General features: G+C 34.6%; 1 protein-coding gene across 1 annotated transcript; it reads left to right on the forward strand.

Annotated features, from left to right (window-relative positions):
* Positions 1 to 9,563: 9,563 nt before the first annotated feature.
* LOC118713237 (olfactory receptor 52D1-like) lies at positions 9,564 to 10,520 on the forward strand. The gene has a single exon (XM_036427644.1). The coding sequence runs from the start codon at positions 9,576 to 9,578 to the stop codon at positions 10,518 to 10,520; it is 945 nt and encodes a 314-aa protein (XP_036283537.1). The 5' UTR covers positions 9,564 to 9,575.
* The last annotated feature ends 10,714 nt before the right edge of the window (positions 10,521 to 21,234 follow it).

A 21,234-nucleotide genomic window follows, 5' to 3' on the forward strand; every position in this document is an offset into this window, starting at 1 on the left:
AAATAGAGATAATGTAAGGACAATAACTGTTGTCACTCGCACAAGCTGAATTGCATTTACTGCCTGAAATGTATTTTTTTTTTTATCATAATAGTAGCCCTGGGACCGCTTGGGGATATCTGACTGCCGATAAGTACAACACAGATGAGAAAGAGCCTATAATCTGATAAATAAAATTATTGGGAAGTACCGTTCTGAGATATTATTACATATTCCCATACATTCTCCTTTGTTTTCTTTTTTCCCTCTCTCCAAGATAAGTAGCTGGTTCTGTCTTTGTTGCTAATGGAGAAAGATTCAACAGAACATTCTGGATAGTGGCTACCTGGGTGTAGACATAGGTAAACATTTATTGAGCTGTACAATTGAGATTCCTGTATTTTACCTGGACATGTGGCTCTTGTGTTTGCATAAACATAAGCAGGGGCTTCTAACCCACAGGGTAGAATCATTCAGGGACTTAAAATTTACTGTTGGCTGAATACTCTCCAAATCAGCAAAATCAGAATCTATGGAAAATGAACAAAATTGGAACACTAATTTCTGAAGGGGTAGACTTGTTGTTTGGAATATTTTACACACACACACACACACACACACACACACACACACACACACACCTCAATTTCCATGAACAGCTATTATTGAAAATCAACCCCCAAGAAAATGTAGAGTCCTTATAAGGGGGCAGAAGAATTCAGGCACAATGAATAGACAATTGTGTTGCTAGAATCAGCAGGAAATGTGGGCCTTCCCTCATGTCCTACAGAAGCCTAAAAAGCCTCCACACTTCCTGCTCTGCCTCTCCGGGCCCCCAATGGACCTGGTCCCCATGGTTGGGGTCTGGCTCTGCTCACCCCAACTCCCTGGGCCCCCGATGAGACAGGACTTTGTGGGTGGGACCTGATGCTCCCCACCCCACCTTTCCGGGTCCTCGATAGACCTGGACTCCGCGGTTTGGGCCTGGTGCTGTCCCTCCAACTCCCCAGGGTCCCCATGGAATGGGACTTTGGGAGTGGGGTCTGGGGCTGCCTGCTCCACCTCCCCAGGCCCCCCAATGGACCTGGACCCCACAGTTTGGGTCTGGCGCTCCTCACCTCCACTCCTCGGCCCCGATGAAACAGGACTTTGTGGGCAGGGCCTATCACTGCCTGCCCCACCTCCCCGAGTCCATGATGGACCTGGACCCCATGATTGGGGTCTGGCATTGCCTGCCCCGACTTCCTGGGCCCCTAATGGACCTGGACTGGTTTGGGCTTGGTGCTACACACCTCGTCTCCCCAGAAGCCTAAATGATCTGGACCCCCATGGTTGGGACCTGGTGCTGCCTGCCTCGCCTAGGTATGCAAATTTACCCACCATCTTGGTTGAGTTAATTTGCATATCACTCTTGATTGGCTGGTGGTGTCGTGGATGTATGGTCAATTTACATACTTGTCTATTATTAGGTAAGATGTCTATAAATCCCAAAAATTCTAATTTGACAAGTTATTTCAGCTTTTTTATTTATTAAACTTTGGAGAACAAATTATTTTCCTCCTAGGTATGTGCTTTTTAGAGGGTAATTACAAATATAGAGTGAACAGTAAAAGAAGAGGGGGGGGCAAAAAAGGAAATAATATAAACAAAATTTCCAGAGAACCCAATGATGTCCAGTATATACCCGGCAATTGAAGCCATTTGATTATGTGTGTAGCTGTGATTTCATAGAACAGGTGAGCAATATTGAATCTCTTCTATAATGCAATCAAATTAAAGCATTATTGTTCATTTAGATAAAGGAGTAGAAATAATATATAAATATTAAACATTAATATTGAGCAAATGTCTCAACAAAGGAACCTGAATTGGTGTGAAGGCTCTAATTTTAGTATTAAGGCTGACCCATTTTCTGGAGAAATTTTCATAGGAGTGTATTTTTTAAATTAAGCTAATATCATGAAATCTGTTGGCTTTTAAAATTGAGGTCATGAATTCCCATTTTGATAAATATTAGTCAATATTACCAAATTACCAGGCCACCATATGCATTGATTCTACCTCATTTATTTATTATATGACTTGGAACCCAGTATCAAGAAACAAGATCTGATATTTCTTATTAGCAACAATGTTGAAATAGTTTATTGGCCCACTACCAGGGACTTACAAGTTCATTGACACTAGATTCCCAATCCAGTTATCTATTTCTTATTATTTTTTAAAAAATACAACCTAAAATCTGTGGACCTGTTTTATAATTTGGATATGTAAAAATTGTGTTTTGATATTTATGCTTTGAAACTTTTTATCTCCCCTTGCTTATTATCATTAGAAGCTCACACCTATTGTTAAACATGCAGACTAACATCTCTGAATTCACCATTCTCACTTCATAATCAAATATGGGGAGAGTGTAAAGCTTTCTATTTTGGAGAACTAGAAATATTTGGCAATGTTTCTTTGATTCCTTAATTGATGTGCAAACTAACGTTCTTACTGTGGTATAATTTAGATGTCATGACATTTTTCCAGGTATTCTAATCACTTAATATTTAAGTATCCAGGCTTTATAGTTAGACTGTTTCAGATCAAGTCCAATATTCATTGCTTGGGTAGCTTTATTGCCATTAGATTTCCCTTCCCTCAATTTTATAATATGTAAAAACAGTGATAAAGTAAGCATCTACCTCATACAGTTGTATGGTAATTAAATAAAACATAAAGATTGGTGCTATGGCATAGAGGAAACATAATAAGCTATTTTTTTAGATTCTTCCACTATGATTATAATTTTCTATGTTCTGCACCCTTTGTTTAAACTGCTTTAAGAACTATAATATTTAATATTACCATCTTTGTATTTGTGCATTATTTGTATTTTTGTTATTTATATAATGAATGTATTTTATTTCATTCCCTTTTAGCCACTTATTTAGTAAATTTACCAACACCTCAAAAGAATAAATAAAAAATAAAACAACAAAACTTGTGTTTTATTTTCTTTGCTGTACATTGTCTTGTTCCATTGTATGCCACATATTGATAACTTTAGCTCTTCTGAAGAATAGGATAGATTTAATGCAGTGCAATAGAATAGTGATAAGAATATAGTAATTACTTTTAATGTCTTTTGTTGATAAAATCATTTGATCATTCAATTATTTATTTTATTAAATTTATTGGTGATATTGGTTAATAGGATCATATGTATTTCAAGTGTGCATTTCTATGATACATGACCTACATATTGCTTTGTGTGTCCATTATCCAAAATCAAATCATCTTCCATCACCATTGATTTGGCTCCCTTTAAATTTTACTGTCCCCACTCCCTTCTTCCTGGTAACCAGATGATCTATGAGTTTCGGTTTTCTATCCCACATATTAATGAAATCATATGGTTATTAGTTTTTTTTTTAACTAACTAATTTCACTTAGCATAATATTCTCAAGGTCCATTCATGTTGTCCCAAATAACATTATTTCATCTTTTCTTAAGGCTGAGTAGTATTCCATTGTCTATATGTACCACATCTTCTTCACCCAGATGTCTATTAATAATACTTTACTTGTCTACATGTCTTGACAACCATGAACATAGAGAGGCATATATCTTTATACTTTTTTTTATTTTAGATTTTTAGGCTGATACCCAGAAAAGGGATTGGTAGGTCATATGGTAACTCTATTTTTAATTTTTTGAAGAACCACATACATGCTGTTTTCCATTCCCATCTATGTGAATGAGGGTTTCTTTTCCCCCACATCCTCTCCAACACTTGTTATTATCTGCCTTGTTGATAATATCCATTCTAACAAGTGTGAGGTAGTTGGTACCTTATTGTAGTTTTGATTTGTACTTCCCTAATAGTGAGTGAAGTTAAACATCTTTTTCTATGTCTCTTGGTCATTTTTATGTCTTCCTGGGAGAGGTGTTTGTTGAGATCCTTTGACTGTTTTTAAATTCGATTGCTTATTTATTTGTTATTAAGTTGTATGAGTTATTTATATTTTTATTATTAATGCCTTGTTTGAAAACTAAACTGTTGTTTTAAATTATCACCTCCCATTTGGTTAGGTGCCTTTTTGTTTTGTTAGTCATTTCTTTTTCTGTACAGAAGTTTTTAGTTCTATATAGCCCCATTCATTTATTTTTGCTTTTACTTCCCTTGCTTTGGGGATCAAATTCTAAGACCAAGCTCTACATGTGTAGCACCTATGTTTTCTTCTATGTAATTTATTGTTTCAGACTTTATATCTTTGTTGTTTAATCCATTTTGAATTAATTTTTGTATATGAGCATAATCTGTGGTCTACTTTCATTCTTTTGCATGCGGCTTTCTAATTTTCCCAGCACTGTTTATTGAAGAGACTTTCTTTTCTCCATTGTGTATTTTTGGCTTCTTTGTCAACAATAATTAGCTCATATACATGTGGTTTTATTTCTGGGCTCTCAGTTCTGTTCCATTGGTCTGGGTGCCTGCCGGGATGTCCCTGGATGCTGGCCCTGGAGCTGCTCATATAGTGCACCCTTTGCTCCAGGGAAAAACGTGATTCTGTAGCACCAGTGGTCAGGTGCCCAGACAAAGTGCTCCTCAACCTGACACCAAGGGTGGCTGGCCCAAGCGAGTTCTGGGCTATGGGTAAGCAGAGCTCTGTGACTTTGTTTCTCTGCCCAACAACCACAGAGACACCCCCATGTTCTTGCCTTCCCCAGGTCTCTGGGGTCACATTACTCACCCCTGAGGGAATGCCCAGAGGTTGTTTTTTTTTTATTGTGGTGAAGTATACATAACATAAAACTTAGCATTTTAACTGCTTCTAAGTTTATACAGTTCAATGGAATTAGTACATTTATAGTGTTGTGCAACCAGCCCCACCATTCACTTTTAGAGCTTTTTTTTTTTTAATCTTTCTCAATTGAAACTTCATATTCATAGAACAATCATTTTCCACTCACACTTCTTTACTTACTTTGAAAAGAATTCTTCTACAGTCTTTCTTCTACAGTCTCTAGAAATTTAGTTATTCTAGGCACCTCACATAGATAAAATCACAAAATATTTGTCCTCCTGTGACTGGCAAGCTCACCTAGCATTATATATTCAAGGTTCACCCATGTTTTGTTTTGTTTTGTTTTTTTAATATATTTTATTGACTTTTTTTTTTTTTTTTTTTTACAGAGAGGAAGAGAGACGGATAGAGAGCTAGAAACATCGATGAGAGAGAAACATCAATCAGCTGCCTCCTGCACACCCCCCCTACTGGGGATGTGTCCACAATCAGGGTACAAGCCCTTGAACAGAATCGAAGCCCCAGTCCACAGGCCAAGGATCCATCCACTGAGTCAAACCGGTCTGGACGGTTCACTCATGTTTTAACATGTGTTAGAAATTCCTTCCTTTTTAATGTTATGTAAATTTATTTTTTATCCACTCATCCATCAATCTATGGTACTTGTAATGTTTCCACCTTTTGGTAGGGTGAATAATGCTGCTATGAACATACAACAATCTGTCTGAATCCTTGTTTTTATTTCTCTGTGGTATATATACAAAAGTGGAATTGATGGATCACATGGTAATTCCATGTTTAAGTTTTATGAACTGTCCTGCCATTTTCTATAGCAACTGTATCACTTTACATTCCTCCTAGAAATGCACAAATGTTCTTTCCAATTTTTCACATCCACACTAATAATTTTTTCTTTCTTATTTTTAATAATAACTATTATTTTAATAATGCTATTCTGAAATGTTATCTCATAGTGGTTTTAATTTGCATTTTCCTAATTATTAGTGATGTTAAGCATTTTTTGTGTGTTTATTGGTCATTTGAACAAATTTTCTGAATAAACACTTATTCAAATTGTTTGCCCATTTTTAATCCAGTGTTTTTTTAAATTGTTATTGAGTTTTAAGATTTTTAAAATATATATTCTGGATATTAATTGCTTATCAAATATAAGGCTTGCAAATATTTTCTCTGATTCTCTACCTTACCTATTCTCTGAGTTGACAGTGTTCTTTGATGCACAAAAGTTTTTAATTTTGATAAAATCTAGTTTATTAATTTTTACTTTTATTGCCTTTGTCATATCAAAAAAATTCTTTGTCAAAATTTACAGGTTTTTTTTCTAAGAATTTTATGTCGTCCATCTAGATTTTCATCCATTTTGAGGTTGTTTTGTTTCTTTGTCTGTTTGTTTGTTTTGTGTCTTCTTTTTTATGTAAGATAAAAATTCATCTTCGTTCTATGTATGTAGACATCTGGGTGTTTCAATCCATTTGTTGAAAAACTACCTTTCCCTCATTGAATAGTCTTGGCAGCTTTGCAGAAATTATTTAAACATCTTTGTAAGAGTTTAGTTTTAGGCTTTTTAGTCTTTCTATAGTCTATATATAAGTTTTTATCCCACTTAGATTACTATACCTTTCTAGTAAGTTCCATTTTTTCTTCAAGATTTTTTTTTTTTAAATATTCCGGATCACTTGAGAATTCATATGGATTTTTATATTTCTACCAAAAAATGTCATTACAACATTGATAGAAATTGCACTGAATCTGAAGATCGATCTGGATAGTATTGGCATATTAACAATATTAAGTGTTCTAATTCATGTACACAAGATGTATTTCCATTTATATGTGTTTAATTTCTTTCAGCATTTTTTGCAGTTTTCAGTGTATAAATTTTAATCTTAACTTCAGTTTATGCCTTTCATTTTTGTATATTATTGTCAATGAAATTGTTTAATTTCTTTTTCATATGGCTCATTTATAGTGTAGAGAAATGCAACTGTTTTTGTACATGATAATTTTGTATCCTGTAATTTGATAATTTATATATTAGGTCTAGAGTGTGTGTGCATGTGTGTGTGTGTGTGTGTGTGTGTGTGTGACTGACAGAGAGAAATCTTTATATTTTTTTATTTATAAGGTTATTTTAGTTGCAAAGAGAAGAAAATGAAATAAAAGGCATTCCAATATGGATGCCTTTTATTTCATTTTCTTGTCTAATTTCTTTGGCTAGGATTTTCAGTATTATATTGAATACAAATAGTAAAAGAGGGCATGCTTGTCTTGCTCCTGACCATAGAGGAAAAACTTTCAGTATTTCATCATTTATCACAAAGAAGTTGTGAGTTTTTCATGTATGACATCTTTTTCTGTTGAGGTTGTTGGTATCTTTTGATTATCCCCTTTCTAATATTTTAAAGAGATAACTAGGAACACAATACTCTATCATTTCTTCAATGTAATGAATCTCTGAGGTAACTAGCCCTATATTACTATGAGTGGCCAATATGTTAGTCAGAATCAAACCAGAAAATATTATTTATTACAGAGAATCTTTAATACAGTTAATTATTTACACACATTATAGAACTTCAAATAAACCCAACATTTGACAGTGAGGACTCCCAGAAATTAGAAACCACAAAAATCCACAACAACTCTAGCCAGCAACACACAGAGGCACCACTAGTTGAATCACAAATCAGAAATATGAGTCTCTCATTAGAAGCTGAAACCCTGGAAGTACCCTTTGGCAAAATCCGGAGCCATGGAATAGATGCAGTTGAAGAAATAGAGAAATAGAGAGAATTGTCCTAGGACATTGAACAAACCCTGTCTAAAGAGAGATGATCTATGATCCTGAGAAACATAGGCTGTAATGTTCACTTCCTAAAATACAGAGCAGAAGAGAACGATAAGGGATATATGTGTAGCAAAATATATCCAATCATTGTATAACATCCCAACTAAAACATGGTGATAATGCATACACTGTACTCAATCAAACAAATAAATTTCAGGGGAATTGAAGAGTAGAAACATACTATAAAATATCCTGGGGCTTTAGTTGATTTTCAGAACTAACATTGGTTCAGTGAATTATTTAAGAATATCTAGAGGCATGTAAAGATTAATACAATCACCATGATTATTCTTAAGTTTGTTGCTCCAAAATATCCTCCACTACTAGCTCTATAAGGAAGCATTTAGTGCTTAAACCCCTGGGTACAATAAACCAATTATCTCACAAGACCTGGAATCCAGAGTCTATCTCCCATTAATGTCTAAGCTCAGAATTCAAGTGGTATGGACACCATAAGACTGAGTCCTTCCAAAAGACCAAATTGTGCCTTTTGAGACAGATTAGTGAAACTGCCTACAATCAAATAGCATTCCTATAAGAGTCTATACATAGGATATTCCTTGCAGGCCTCTACTCCCCCAGGAGAAGAAGTGTAATGGACCCTGTTGTAATTAAATCCAATAGTATGTTGAGCCTCATGCTGAGTAGTGAGACCTTCTAGTTATAGAGGTAAGACAATCAGATGAAAGACAGAGGAGCTGTGAATAAGGTGAGAAGGGACAATTCAGTGCTTCCTTGATAAAGGAATGGTGGAGCCTAGGCTGGAGGTCCTAGGACCAGTCACAGCAGTAAAGGTTTAGACTTTGTGGTTGTCTGAAAGATGGCACAACTTCTTGACTTGACAAAAAGTAAGATAGAATATTAATTTGATATTTAAGCTGAGATGTATGTGTTATACATAGTTTTTGTTAAGCTAGCCTTAGAATTTAGTCCTGAACTACATTTGCTCAAAACCATATTTGTTTTTATTAAATTTTGTTCTATTCAGACTCAAAGGATGACTAAGATTATATAAGCTTATTATATGCAAATATTTGAACCAAAGTAATGATTTATCAATTTAAAATTTAGGATTGTTAGGATACCTTTCCAAAACAATATATTCCAAGACACACCTGCTATCTTGAGCCAAGAGTTGCATTGAAGTTTACTTGGAAAGCAAAAATCAGCATCAAGTGAATTGTATGATTGAAGAATATACAATATTATGTACCTTTTGGGAGAATTTAATTGATCATTTTAAAAAGAGGACAAATATCTAGTAACGTGAACAGCCACACTTTCCAGACTTAGTCATTTTTCTATGTTGGATTATCTTTGCAAAGTGATTTCTTACCATTCTGTTTCGCTGATTTTATGAAGATAAGGCTCCTTCCTTTATTAACTCAATTACTCATCTTCCAATAGAAGATCAGTTTTGTCTTCATTTCTTTATTGAACTAATTTTTCTTTAGTATTCCCAAAATCTCCTTTCTCCTTATAACTATAAGCAAGCTCTTTGGGAGTTGGTAGCAAGAGTTAAATATACAAATTGTTGATCTCAACCTGATGATTTTTTGACTGTTTCAGATGGTAGAAAAGTCTACCTTGGTATTTGAGAATATATCGACACTATATCTAAAAACTACATAATATTGCTAAAATGTATTTAGCCAATTGGATAATACTTTTTGAAAAAGAGAGAGAAAAAGAGAAGGAAGAGAAAAGGGATATAAGAATTCCTTTATACTATTTTTCTTATCCAAAAAGCTGAGCCTATGTATTGATGCATTTAGACAATTTATTACTTAAATTATTCAATAGCCAGTTGCATGTTATTGGATGTTAACATATCTTCCCAGCCATAACAATAAAAAAGTTGGTCTTTATATATTTAAAATCTTTATGATGTTTAATTTGGACAGGATTATGGAACATCATTGTTTGGATAATGGCAGGTTATAACAGGACCCGTCTGCAACCAACCATCTTCCTACTGCTTGGAATTCCAGGATTGGAGGCTGTCCACAAATGGATTTCCATTCCTTTCTGCCTGGTCTACCTACTGTCACTGATGGGAAATGTTGCTCTTTTATTAATTGTCAAGACAGACCACAAACTGCATGAACCTATGTACATCTTTCTCTGCATGCTCTCGGTGGCTGATCTGCTGCTTACTTCCTCTACACTCCCCAAGATACTCAGTCTCTTCTGGTTCAATGACACAGAGATCTACTTTGAAGCCTGCCTCACACAAATGTATCTTATCCATTCTCTGTCTACTATGGAATCTGGGTTTATCTTGGCCATGGCTTTTGACAGATATGTAGCCATCTGCCACCCACTGAAACATTTCACTATCTTAACACCTACAGTGATTGTAGGCTTGGGTATGTTCATTGTCTTCAGAGGAGCTATCCTCCTCAGTCCACACCCCTTCCTGCTGAGGTGGCTTTCCTATTGCAAAACTAATGTCATCTCCCATACTTATTGTGAATTTATGGCCCTAATAAAGCTGATTTGCACTGAGACCAAAATTCAGAGAGCCTACAGCCTAACTGTGGCATTCCTGACAGGAGGATTAGATTTCATATTAATCATCTGTTCCTATGCCCTTATTCTCTTCACTGTCTTTAATCTTCCATCCAAAGCTGCTCGCCTGAAGACTTTAAGTACCTGTGTCTCCCATGTATGGGTCATCTTGGTATCTTACACACCAGCCTTTTTCTCTTTTCTCACTCATAGATTTGGTCACCACATTGCTCCATATATCCACATTTTTATTGCCAATATATACCTTCTCATTCCACCTATGATGAATCCTATTATTTATGGTATTAAAACCAAAAGGATCAGGGAGGGATTCTTTAAATTGTTAGCAGTCAAATGTGTTTGACTTCGCAAGGTTTGTGATTCCCCAACAAAGATGAGAGTTTTATTAAACAGGAAATGTTGAAAATGAATCGGCATTGCCTTGAAGCATAAAACTTTTCATGTAAATTTTGGATTAATATTGGGTAGCGAAGATTGGTAAGTATATTAACTTCAGTGAGAAATGGTAATTATAGAAGATATAGAAGTAGAAAAAATTAGAGCAAAACTCATTATTATTTATGTTCCCTAACCTTGTATTTATTTGGGACTTATTAAGCCATAAATAACTTTATAATGAAATAATTTTAATGAAGTCTAATTTATCTAATTTTCTTTTATAGGTGGGTCATGCTTTTTGTGTCCTATCTAAGAAATAGATTTAGTTTGAGATGTGAGACTTAGATTAAGGTTCATTTATAATACAAAGATAATAACCCATAATTCCTGGTTGAAAACTTGAGTCTTAAATAAAATAATATACATTAATAATTCTGAACATAATAAAATATGATTTCCCCTTCATGCAACAAAGTTTTCTAATATCTATTTTACCCTCCTAAATAAAAAATAGTAAGTTTTAAAAAAACGTAAGTACCCAAATAATAATATAAAAGTAAAAGTAGCAATATATATACTTGTGCATGACAACACTAGATGACATAATAAAGTAGTCAGGTCCTTATACTTATGCATAGAAAAAATGTGAATGTGAATGTTATAAATGCCAGTTAATCCTCAATTTTATCAATTCTTCAAATGTCATGAGAAATATTGCATTTGGTGATGTCATTTTTTAAAGGAATTTTTTCCTATTTAAAAATGTTTAAAAAAACAACAACAATAACTTGATATTCATTGTCTTAACACAACAATATACAATATTCAATTTACATACATGATAGTTAATGTTCTGGAATACCAAGTTCATGTTTTCATTTTTAAACCATGAAAAGATAATTTATGATAACTAGTATGGCAAAGTTTAAAAGGCTGCATTCAGAATAATAAATACAAAGCAAGGTAAAATTACACATTCAGAACATTATCATATTTATTTTATTTTTTCTACCTCCATTTATCTCCTTAGTGCCTCTTCCACCTCCACCCACTCCCCTCTCCTCCACAATCACCACACTCTTGTTTTTATTCATTAGTTCTCTCTCTTTTTCTCCCTTTTGTTGCTCAACTCCTCCATTCCCTCTGCCTGCCCATCCCTCAAAACTGTCAGCCCACTCTATGAATCTGTCTCAATTTTGCTTGTTAGTTCAATTTGTTCATTAGATTCCACTTATGAGTGAAATCGTATGGTTTTTTCTTTCTCTGACTGGCTTATTTCCCTTAGCATAATATAAAGTATTTTTAACTACACAATGTTCAATTGCATATCTGAAATTTCTCTCAGATACAGAATATTTGTGGAGGATTGGAAGTATGGAAGAATTATCTTATGTATTGCAGGAGGATTCTCTCTGGTTTATATTTACTAAATTTAATAGTGCTTCTCAAATTGTGACAATAATAAAACCACACCAAAAAATTTCTAAAACGTTCCTTAAGTTCATCAACTCTGTTTGGAACCACTGACACAATTACAGCATAAATCATAATATCTGCTTCATAGTAAATACCTCATAAATATTGGCCACTCTTATTGTTTTTATTATTATTGAAAATAGAGTAAAGTTAAGAAGAGAATGCCAAATATGTTTTGAAATTAACCTTTTTTTTAAAAAGTGTGTTTATGTGGGATTTTATGATAATATATTAACTGGCATTTATAATGTTCACATTCACATGAAAGCATTAAATTACAAATATGAGTCTGAATAATTCAATAGCAAACAAGCAAACAGAAAAACAGCCATGGAGTTAGCTGAAGTAGTTGAAATGCCATGTTCTCTGGGAGACTAGCATTTGACTTGTCTATGTGTATTTGGATTAAGACTACATTGGATAGCTTCTGGGATCAAGAAAAATAATTCTAGAAATAGTTCTTACCTTACCATCTGATTTCTGATTAGACTCAGAAAGGATGCTGTTAAGAAACTTAATAACTGTGCTATTGCATGTATGTGTTAAGTGTAAGGTCCCTTTTAGTCTATCTGTAAGTCTCATATGGGTTACAAATAATACAGCTCTGAGGGATGGGAGGTGGAATCTTCTATGCACACAACAATGCCTATTTTGGGTTGCAATTTATTGACACTTGTCTTCCTTTTATTTTCTCCAGTATATTTCTCCATGAAATTTGAGATGCAATTAAAAATTAGCTCTCAGGTGTAAATGACAATGTTTTTCTCTATTATTATAACCTGTATTTTCTATTAAAAGCATTGTGGCTTTTTAGAATCACCCTCATAAAGCAGTTTAATGTTTACCAGTTTTATACATATCTCTCATAATTAAGGGGATATCATTCAGCAACTACCGTGTTTACCCGAAAATAAGAAATCCTCCGAAAATAAGACTTACTTACAGGTTTCCTTCTGAGTGAAATTTAAGGCATCCCCCGAAAATAAGCCCACCCCCCCAGGCTAAACATGAGAGATTTGGTCCACTGATTCTGAAAGAAATGGAGTCACAAGAAATTCACCAGGAAATTCAGGAATTGGATTGTTATGCTGATGTTCCAGAAGATGATGACATGATTGTCATTGAATAAATGAGTAAATTCTTGATACTGTAGGATTCAGTTTGTCTGGTTTGTGTTGACAACTACCGTACTACCATACCGTATACAGGTAATAAATTTCCTTTATTTTCATTTAACAATAAATGTGTACCGTATTCTTCTTCATGGAAAAATAAGACATCCCCTGAAAATAAGACCACATCTTTGGGAGCAAAAATTAATATAAGACACAGTCTTATTTTTGGGGAAAAAGGGTATGTTCTAGGATAAGACAGTTGGAAATATTTACCATAGATATAGCACAAAGACTTCAAAATGATAATAAACTTGAGAAAGTCTCTAAGATTTTTGTGAAGCGACATATCTCAAATCAGAATCACAGAAATGTAAATTGTTTCCCTGTCTGAAACAATTCAGACAGGGAAACAATTTTAAGAATGTGAAAAATTGGGAAATATTAAGGAAAATGAGATGATTAGGGGTATAGATATCATCTCTTTTTTTAAATATATTTTATTGATTTTTACAGAGAGGAAGAGAGAGGGATAGAGAGTTAGAAACATCGATGAGAGAGAATCACCAATCATCTGCCTCTTGCACAGCCGCTACTGGGATATGCCCAAACCAAGGTACATGCCTTTGAACGGAATCAAACCTAGGACCTTTCAGCCTGCAGGCCAATGCCCTATCCACTGAGCCAAATCGGTTTCGGCTAGACATCATCTTTTTAAACACACACACACACACACACAACACACCCCTCTCAAGTAATTCCCATAAACAGCTATCATTGAAAATCAACCCTCAAGGGAATGTAGAGTCCCTGTAAGGGGGCGGAAGAATTCAGGCACAATACATAGACAATTGTGTTGCTAGAAACAGCAGGAAATGTGGGCCTTTTCTCATGCCCTCCAGCAGCCTAAAAAGCCTCCCTCTGACTGCCCTGCCTCCCCTGGCCCCCGATGGACCTGGATCTAGTGGTTGGGACCTGGCACTTGCTGCCCGCCCTGACTCCCTGGGCCCCCTATGGAATGGGACTTTGTGGGCAGGGCCTGGCACTGCCTTCCTGGGCCCCACGATTTGGGCCTGGCACCACCCACCCCACCTCTCCAGACCCCTGATGGACCTGGACCCCAAGGTTGGGGCTGGTGCTGTACACCCAATTCCACAGGCCCCCTATGGACCGGGACTTTGGGGGTGGAGCCTGGGGCTGCCCCTCCACCTACCCGAGCCCCCCAATGGGGCCTGGACCTCACGATTTGGGTCTGTCGCTGCTTTCCCTGCCTCCCCGGGCCCGCAATGGACCTGGACCCTCACAGTTGGGGCCTGGTGCTGCCTGCCCCGCCTGGGTATACAAATTTACCCACCATCTTGGTTGGGTTCATTTGCATATCACTCCTGATTGGCTGGTGGCATAGCGAAGGTATGGTCAATTTACATATTTGTGCATTATTAAGTAAGATGTCTATAAATCCCAAAAATTCTAATTTGACAAGTTATTTCAGCTTTTTTTATTCATAAAACTTTGGAGAACAATTTATTTTCCTGTTTTTCAGAGGGCAATTACAATATAGAGTGAATGGTAAAGGAAGAGGAAAAAGAAAAGTAAATAATATACAAAAAAATTTCCAGAGAACCTAATGATGTCCAGTATATACCTGGCAATTTAAAGCCATTTGATTATGTGTGTAGCTGTGATTTCACAGAACAGGTGATCAATGTTGTATCTCTTCTATAATGCAATCAAATTAAAGAATTATTGTTCATTTAGATAAAGGAGTAGAAATAATATATAAATATTAAACATTAATATTGAGCAAATGTCTCAACAAACGAACTTGAATTGTTGTGAAGACTAATTTTAGTATTAAGGCTGACACATTTTCTGAAGAAATTTTGATAGAGGAGGAGTATATTTCTTAAAATAAGCTAATATTGTGAAGTCTGTTGTCTGTTAAAATTGAGTTCATGAATTCCCATTTTGGTAAATACTAGTCAATATTACCAAATTACCAGGCTACCATATGCAGTGATTCTATCTCATTTATTCATTGTATGACTTGGAACCCAGTATCAAGAAACAAGATCTGGTATTTTTTATTAGAAACAATGTTGAAATAGTTTATTGCCTCAGTACCAGGGACTTACAAGTTCATTGACACTAGATTCCTAACCCAGTTATCAATTTCCTATTATTTTTTAAAAATGCAACCTAAGCTGAAACCGGTTTGGCTCGGTGGATGGAGCTTCAGCCGGTAGACTGAAAGGTCCCAGGTTCGATTCCAGTCAAGGGCATGTACCTTAATTGCTGGCACATCCCCAGTAGGAGGTGTGCAAGAGGCAGATGATCGGTGATTCTCTCTCATCGATGTTTCTAACTCTCTATCCCTCTCTCTTCCTCTCTGTAAAAAATCAATACAATATATGTTTTTAAAAATACAACCTAAAATCTGTGGACCTGTTTTATAATTTGGATATGTAAAAATTGTGTTTTGATATTTATGCTTTGAAACTTTTTATCTCCCCTTGCTTATTATCATTAGAAGCTCACACCCATTGTTAAACATGCAGACTAACATCTCTGAATTCACCATTCTCACTTCATAATCAAATACAGGGAGAGTGTGAAGCTTTCTGTTTTGGAGAACTAGAAATATTTGGCAATGTTTCTTTGATTCCTTAATTGATGTGCAAACTAATGTTCTTACTGTGGTATAATTTAGATGTCATGACATTTTTCCAGGTATTCTAATCACTTAATATTTAAGTATCCAGGCTTTAGAGTTAGACTGCTTCAGATCAAGTCCAATATTCATTACTTGGGTAGCTTTATTGCCATTAGATTTCCCTTCCCCTCAATTTTATAATATGTAAAAACAGTGATAAAGTAAGCACCTACCTCATACAGTTGTATGGCAATTAAATGAAACATAAAGATCGGTGCTACGGCATAGAGGAAACATAATAAGCTATTTTTTTTTAGATTCTTCCACTATGATTATAATTTTCTATGTTCTGCACCCTTTGTTTAAACTGCTTTAAGAACTATATTTAATATTACCATCTTTGTAATTGTGCATTATTTGTATTTTTGTTATTTATATAATGAATGTATTTTATTTCATTCCCTTTTAGCCACTTATTTAGTAAATTTACCAACACCTCAAAAAAATAAATAAAAAATAAATAAAACACTAAAACTTGTGTTTTATTTTCTTTGCTGTACATTGTCTTGTTCCATTGATAACTTTAAGCTCTTCTGAAGGATAGGATAGTTTTAATGCAGTGCAATAGAATAGTGATAAGAATATAGTAATTACCTTTAATGTCTTTTGTTGATAAAATCATTTGATCATTCAATTATTTATTTTATTAAATTTATTGGTGACATTGGTTAATAGGATCATATGTATTTCAAGTGCGCCTACATATTGCTTTGTGTGTCCACTATCCAAAGTCAAATCATCTTCCATCACCATTGATTTGGCTCCCTTTACATTTCACTGTCCCCACTCCCTTCTTCCTGGTAACCAGATGATCTATGAGTTTCAGTTTTCTATCCCACATATTAGTGAAATTATATGGTTACTAGTTTTTTTTCTAACTGACTTATTTCACTTAGCATAATATTCTCAAGGTCCATTCATGTTGTCCCAAATAACAGTATTTCATCTTTTCTTAAGGCTGAGTAGTATTCTATTGTCTATATGTACCACATCTTCTTCACCCAGGTGTCTATCAATAATACTTTAGTTGTCTCCATGTCTTGACAACCATGATTAATTCTACAATGAACATAGGGAGACATATATCTTTATACATTTTTTTATTTATTTTTATTTTAGTTTTTCAGGTAGATACCCAGGAGAGGGATAGGCAGGTCATTTGGTAGCTCTATTTCTAGTATTTTGAAGAACCACATACATATAGTCTTCCATTACCACCTATGTGAATGAGGGTTTCTTTTCCCCCAACAATCTCTCCAACACTTGTTATTATCTGCCTTGTTGATAATAGCCATTCTAACAGGTGTGAGGTGGTTGTACTTTACTGCAGTTTTAATTTGTACTTCCCTAATAGCGAGTGAAGTTGAACATCTTTTCCTATTTCTCTTGGTCATTTTTATGTCTTCCCGGGAGAGGTATCTGTTCAGATCCTTTGCCCATTTTTAAATTGGATTGTTTGTTTGGTATTGAGTTGTATGAGTTCTTCATACTTTTGGTTATTAATGCTTTGTTTGCAAACTAAACTGTTTTTTAAAATATCACTTCCCATTTGGGTAGGTGCCTTTTCGTTTTCTTGGTGTGTTTGTTTTTTTCTGTTCAGAAGCTTTTTAGTTTGATATAGTCCCATTTATTTATTTTTGCTTTTACTTCCCTTGCTTTGGGGATCAAATTCTAAGACCAAGCTCCACACATTTAGTACCTATGTTTTCTTCTATGTAATTTATTGTTCCAGATTTTATATCTTAGGTCTTTAATCCATTTTGAATTAATTTTTGTATATGAGCATAATCTGTGGTCTACTTTCATTCTTTTGCATGCGGCTTTCTAATTTTCCCAGCACTGCTTATTGAAGAGACTTTCTTTTCTCCATTGTGTATTTTTGGCTTCTTTGTCAACAATAATTAGCTCATATACATGTGGTTTTATTTCTGGGCTCTCAGTTCTGTTCCATTGGTCTGGGTGCCTGCCGGGATGTCCCTGGATGCTGGCCCTGGAGCTGCTCATAGAGTGCACCCTTTGCTCCAGGGAAAAACGCGATTCTGTAGCACCAGTGTTCAGGTGCCCAGACAAAGTGCTCCTCAACCTGACACCAAGGGTGGCTGGCCCAAGCGAGTTCTGGGCTATGGGTCAGCAGAGCTCTGTGACTTAGTTTCTCTGCCCAACAACCACAGAGACACCCCCATGTTCTTGCCTTGCCCAGGTCTCTGGGGTCACATTACTCACCCCTGCGGGAATGCCCAGAGTTTGTTTTTATTGTGGTGAAATATACATAACATAAAACTTAGCATTTTAACTGCTTCTAAGTTTATACAGTTCAATGGAATTAGTACATTTATAGTGTTGTGCAACCAGCCCCACCATTCACTTTTAGAGCTTTTTTTTTTTTAATCTTTCTCAATTGAAACTTCATATTCATAAAACAATCATTTTCCACTCACACTTCTTTACTTACTTTGAAAAGAATTCTTCTACAGTCTTTCTTCTACAGTCTCTAGAAATTTAGTTATTCTAGGCACCTCACATAGATAAAATCACAAAATATTTGTCCTCCTGTGACTGGCAAGCTCACCTAGCATTATATCTTCAAGGTTCACCCATGTTTTAACATGTGTTAGAAATTCCTTCCTTTTTAATGTTTTGTGAATTTATTTATTTTTTTAATCCACTCAGTCATCTGCTGATGGGACTTGTGATGTTTCCATTTTTTGGTATTATGAATATACTATGAACACACAACAATCTGTCTGAATTCTTGTTTTTACTTCTCTGGGGCATATATACAAAAGTAGAATTGATGGAACACATGGTAATTCCATGTTTAATTTTTTTTTATTAACTGTCCTGCAATTTTCTGTAGCAACTAAATCACTTTACATTCTTCCTAGTAATGCACAAATGTTCTTTCCAATTGTTCACATCCACACCAATAATTTTTTCTTTTTTCTTTTTAATAATAACCATTATTTTAATAATGCCATTCTGAAATGTTATCTCATAGTGGTTTTAATTTGCATTTTCCTAATAATTAGTGATGTTAAGCATTTTTGTGTGTGTGTGTGTGTGTGTTTATTGGTCATTTGAACATATTTTCTGAATAAACATTTATTCAAATTATTTGCCATTTTTAATCCAGTGATTTTTTTTTTAAGTAGTTGTTGAGTTTTAAGATTTTAAAAATATATATTTTGGATATTAATTGCTTATCAAATATAAGGCTTGCAAATATTTTCTCTGATTTTCTACCTTAACTTTTCACTGAGTTGATAGTGTTCTTTGATGCACAAAAGTTTTTAATTTTGATGAAATCTAGTTTATTAATTTTTACTTTTATTGCCTTTGTCATGTCCAAAGAAAATCTTTGTCAAAATTGGTATCATGAAAAGTTTTTTTCCTAAGAATTTTATGTCTTCTGTTAGATTTTGATCCATTTTTGTTTTGTTTCTTTGTCTGTTTGTTTGTTTTGTGTCTTCTTTTTTATGTAAGATAAAAGTCCAACTTCATTCTTTTGTTTGTAGACATCTGGGTATTTCAACCCATTTGTCGAAAAAGTAGCTTTGTCTCATTGAATGGTCTTGGCACCTTTGCAGAAATTATTTAAACATCTTTGCAAGAGTTTAATTTTGGGCCTTTTATTCTATTCAATTGTCTATATATTTGTTTTTATCCCACTTTGATTACTATCTCTTTCTAGTAAGTTCCATTTTTTCAAGATTTTTTTTTGGGGGAGGGAGATTCAGGATCACTTGAGAATTCATATGGATTTTTATATTTCTACAAAAAAAAAAAAAGTCATTGCAACATTGATAGAAATTGCACTGAATCTGAAGATCAATCTGGATAGTGTTGGCATATTAACAATATTAAGTGTTCTAATCCATGAACACAAGATGTATTGCCATTTATTTGTGTTTAATTTCTTTCAGCATTTTTTACAGTTTTCAGTTTATAAATTTTAATCTTAATTTTCATTTATGTCTCTTTTATTTTTTAATATTATTGTCAATGAAACTGTATAATTTCTTTTTCAGATAGTTCATTTATAGTGTAAAGATATGCAACTGTTTTATTCAGTATTTTGTATCCTCTAATTTGGTAATTTATTTATTAGGGAGAGAGTGAGAGAGAAAGAGAGAGAGAGAGAGAGAGAGAGAGAGAGAGAGAGAGAGAGAGAGAGAGAGTTTGACAGAACGAGAGATAAATCTTCATAGTTTTTTATGTATAAGGTTATTTTAGTTGCAAACAGTTAATTTTACTTTTCCAATATGGATGCCTTTTATTTCTCTTTCTTCTCTAATTTCTATGGCTAGGATTTTCAGTATTGCGTTGAATAGAAATAATAAAAGTGGGCATTCTTGTCTTGCTCCTAACCATAGAGAAAATGCTTTCTATATTTCATCGTTTATCACAAAGTAGTTGTGAGTTTTTCATATATGACATTTTTTCGTGAAATACAGAGCAGAAGAGAATGATAAGGAACATATGTGTAGCAAAATATATCCAATCATTGTATAACATCCCAACTAAAACACAAATAATAATGCTTTTATACATGGTGATAATGCATACACTGTACTCAATCAAACAAATAAATTTCAGGGGAATTAAAGAGTAGAAACATACTATAAAATATCCTGGGGTTTTAGTTGATTTTCAGAACTAACATTGGTTCACTGAATTATTTAAGAATATCTAGAGGCATGTAAAGATTAATACAATCACCGTGATTATTCTTAAATTCGTTGCTCCAAAATATCCTCCACTACTAGCTCTATAAGGAAGCATTTAGTGCTTAAACCCCTGGGTACAATAAACCAATTATCTCACAAGACCTGGAATCCAGAGTCTATCTCCCATTAATGTTTAAGCTCAGAATTCAAGTGGCATGGACCCCATAAGACTGAATCCTTCCAAAAGACCAAATTGTGCCTTTTGAGACAGATTAGTGAAACTGCCTACAATCAAATAGCATTCCTATAAGAGTCTATACATAGGATATTCCTTGCAGGCCTCTGCTCCCCCAGGAGAAGAAGTGTAATGGACCCTGTTGTAATTAAATCCAATAGTATGTTGAGCCTCATGCTGAGTAGTGAGACCTTCTAGTTATAGAGGTAAGACAATCAGATGAAAGACAGAGGAGCTGTGAATAAGGTGAGAAGGGACAATTCAGTGCTTCTTTGATAAAGGAATGGTGGAGCCTAGGCTGGAGGTCCTAGGACCAGTCACAGCAGTAAAGGTTTAGACTTTGTGGTTGTCTGAAAGATGGCACAATTTCTTGACTTGACAAAAAGTAAGACAGAAGAAGATTAATTTGATATTTAAGCTGAGATACATGTGTTGTGCAGAATTTTTGTTAAGCTAGCCTTAGAATTTAGTCCTGA

This window comes from Pipistrellus kuhlii, unplaced genomic scaffold (genome assembly GCF_014108245.1).
Source record: "Pipistrellus kuhlii isolate mPipKuh1 unplaced genomic scaffold, mPipKuh1.p scaffold_m20_p_9, whole genome shotgun sequence".
Classification (NCBI taxonomy): domain Eukaryota; kingdom Metazoa; phylum Chordata; class Mammalia; order Chiroptera; family Vespertilionidae; genus Pipistrellus; species Pipistrellus kuhlii.

Excerpts from the sequence above, each read along its gene's own strand:
- LOC118713237 (XM_036427644.1), top strand. The coding sequence starts at position 9,576 with ATGGCAGGTTATAACAGGACCCGTCTGCAACCAACCATCTTCCTACTG.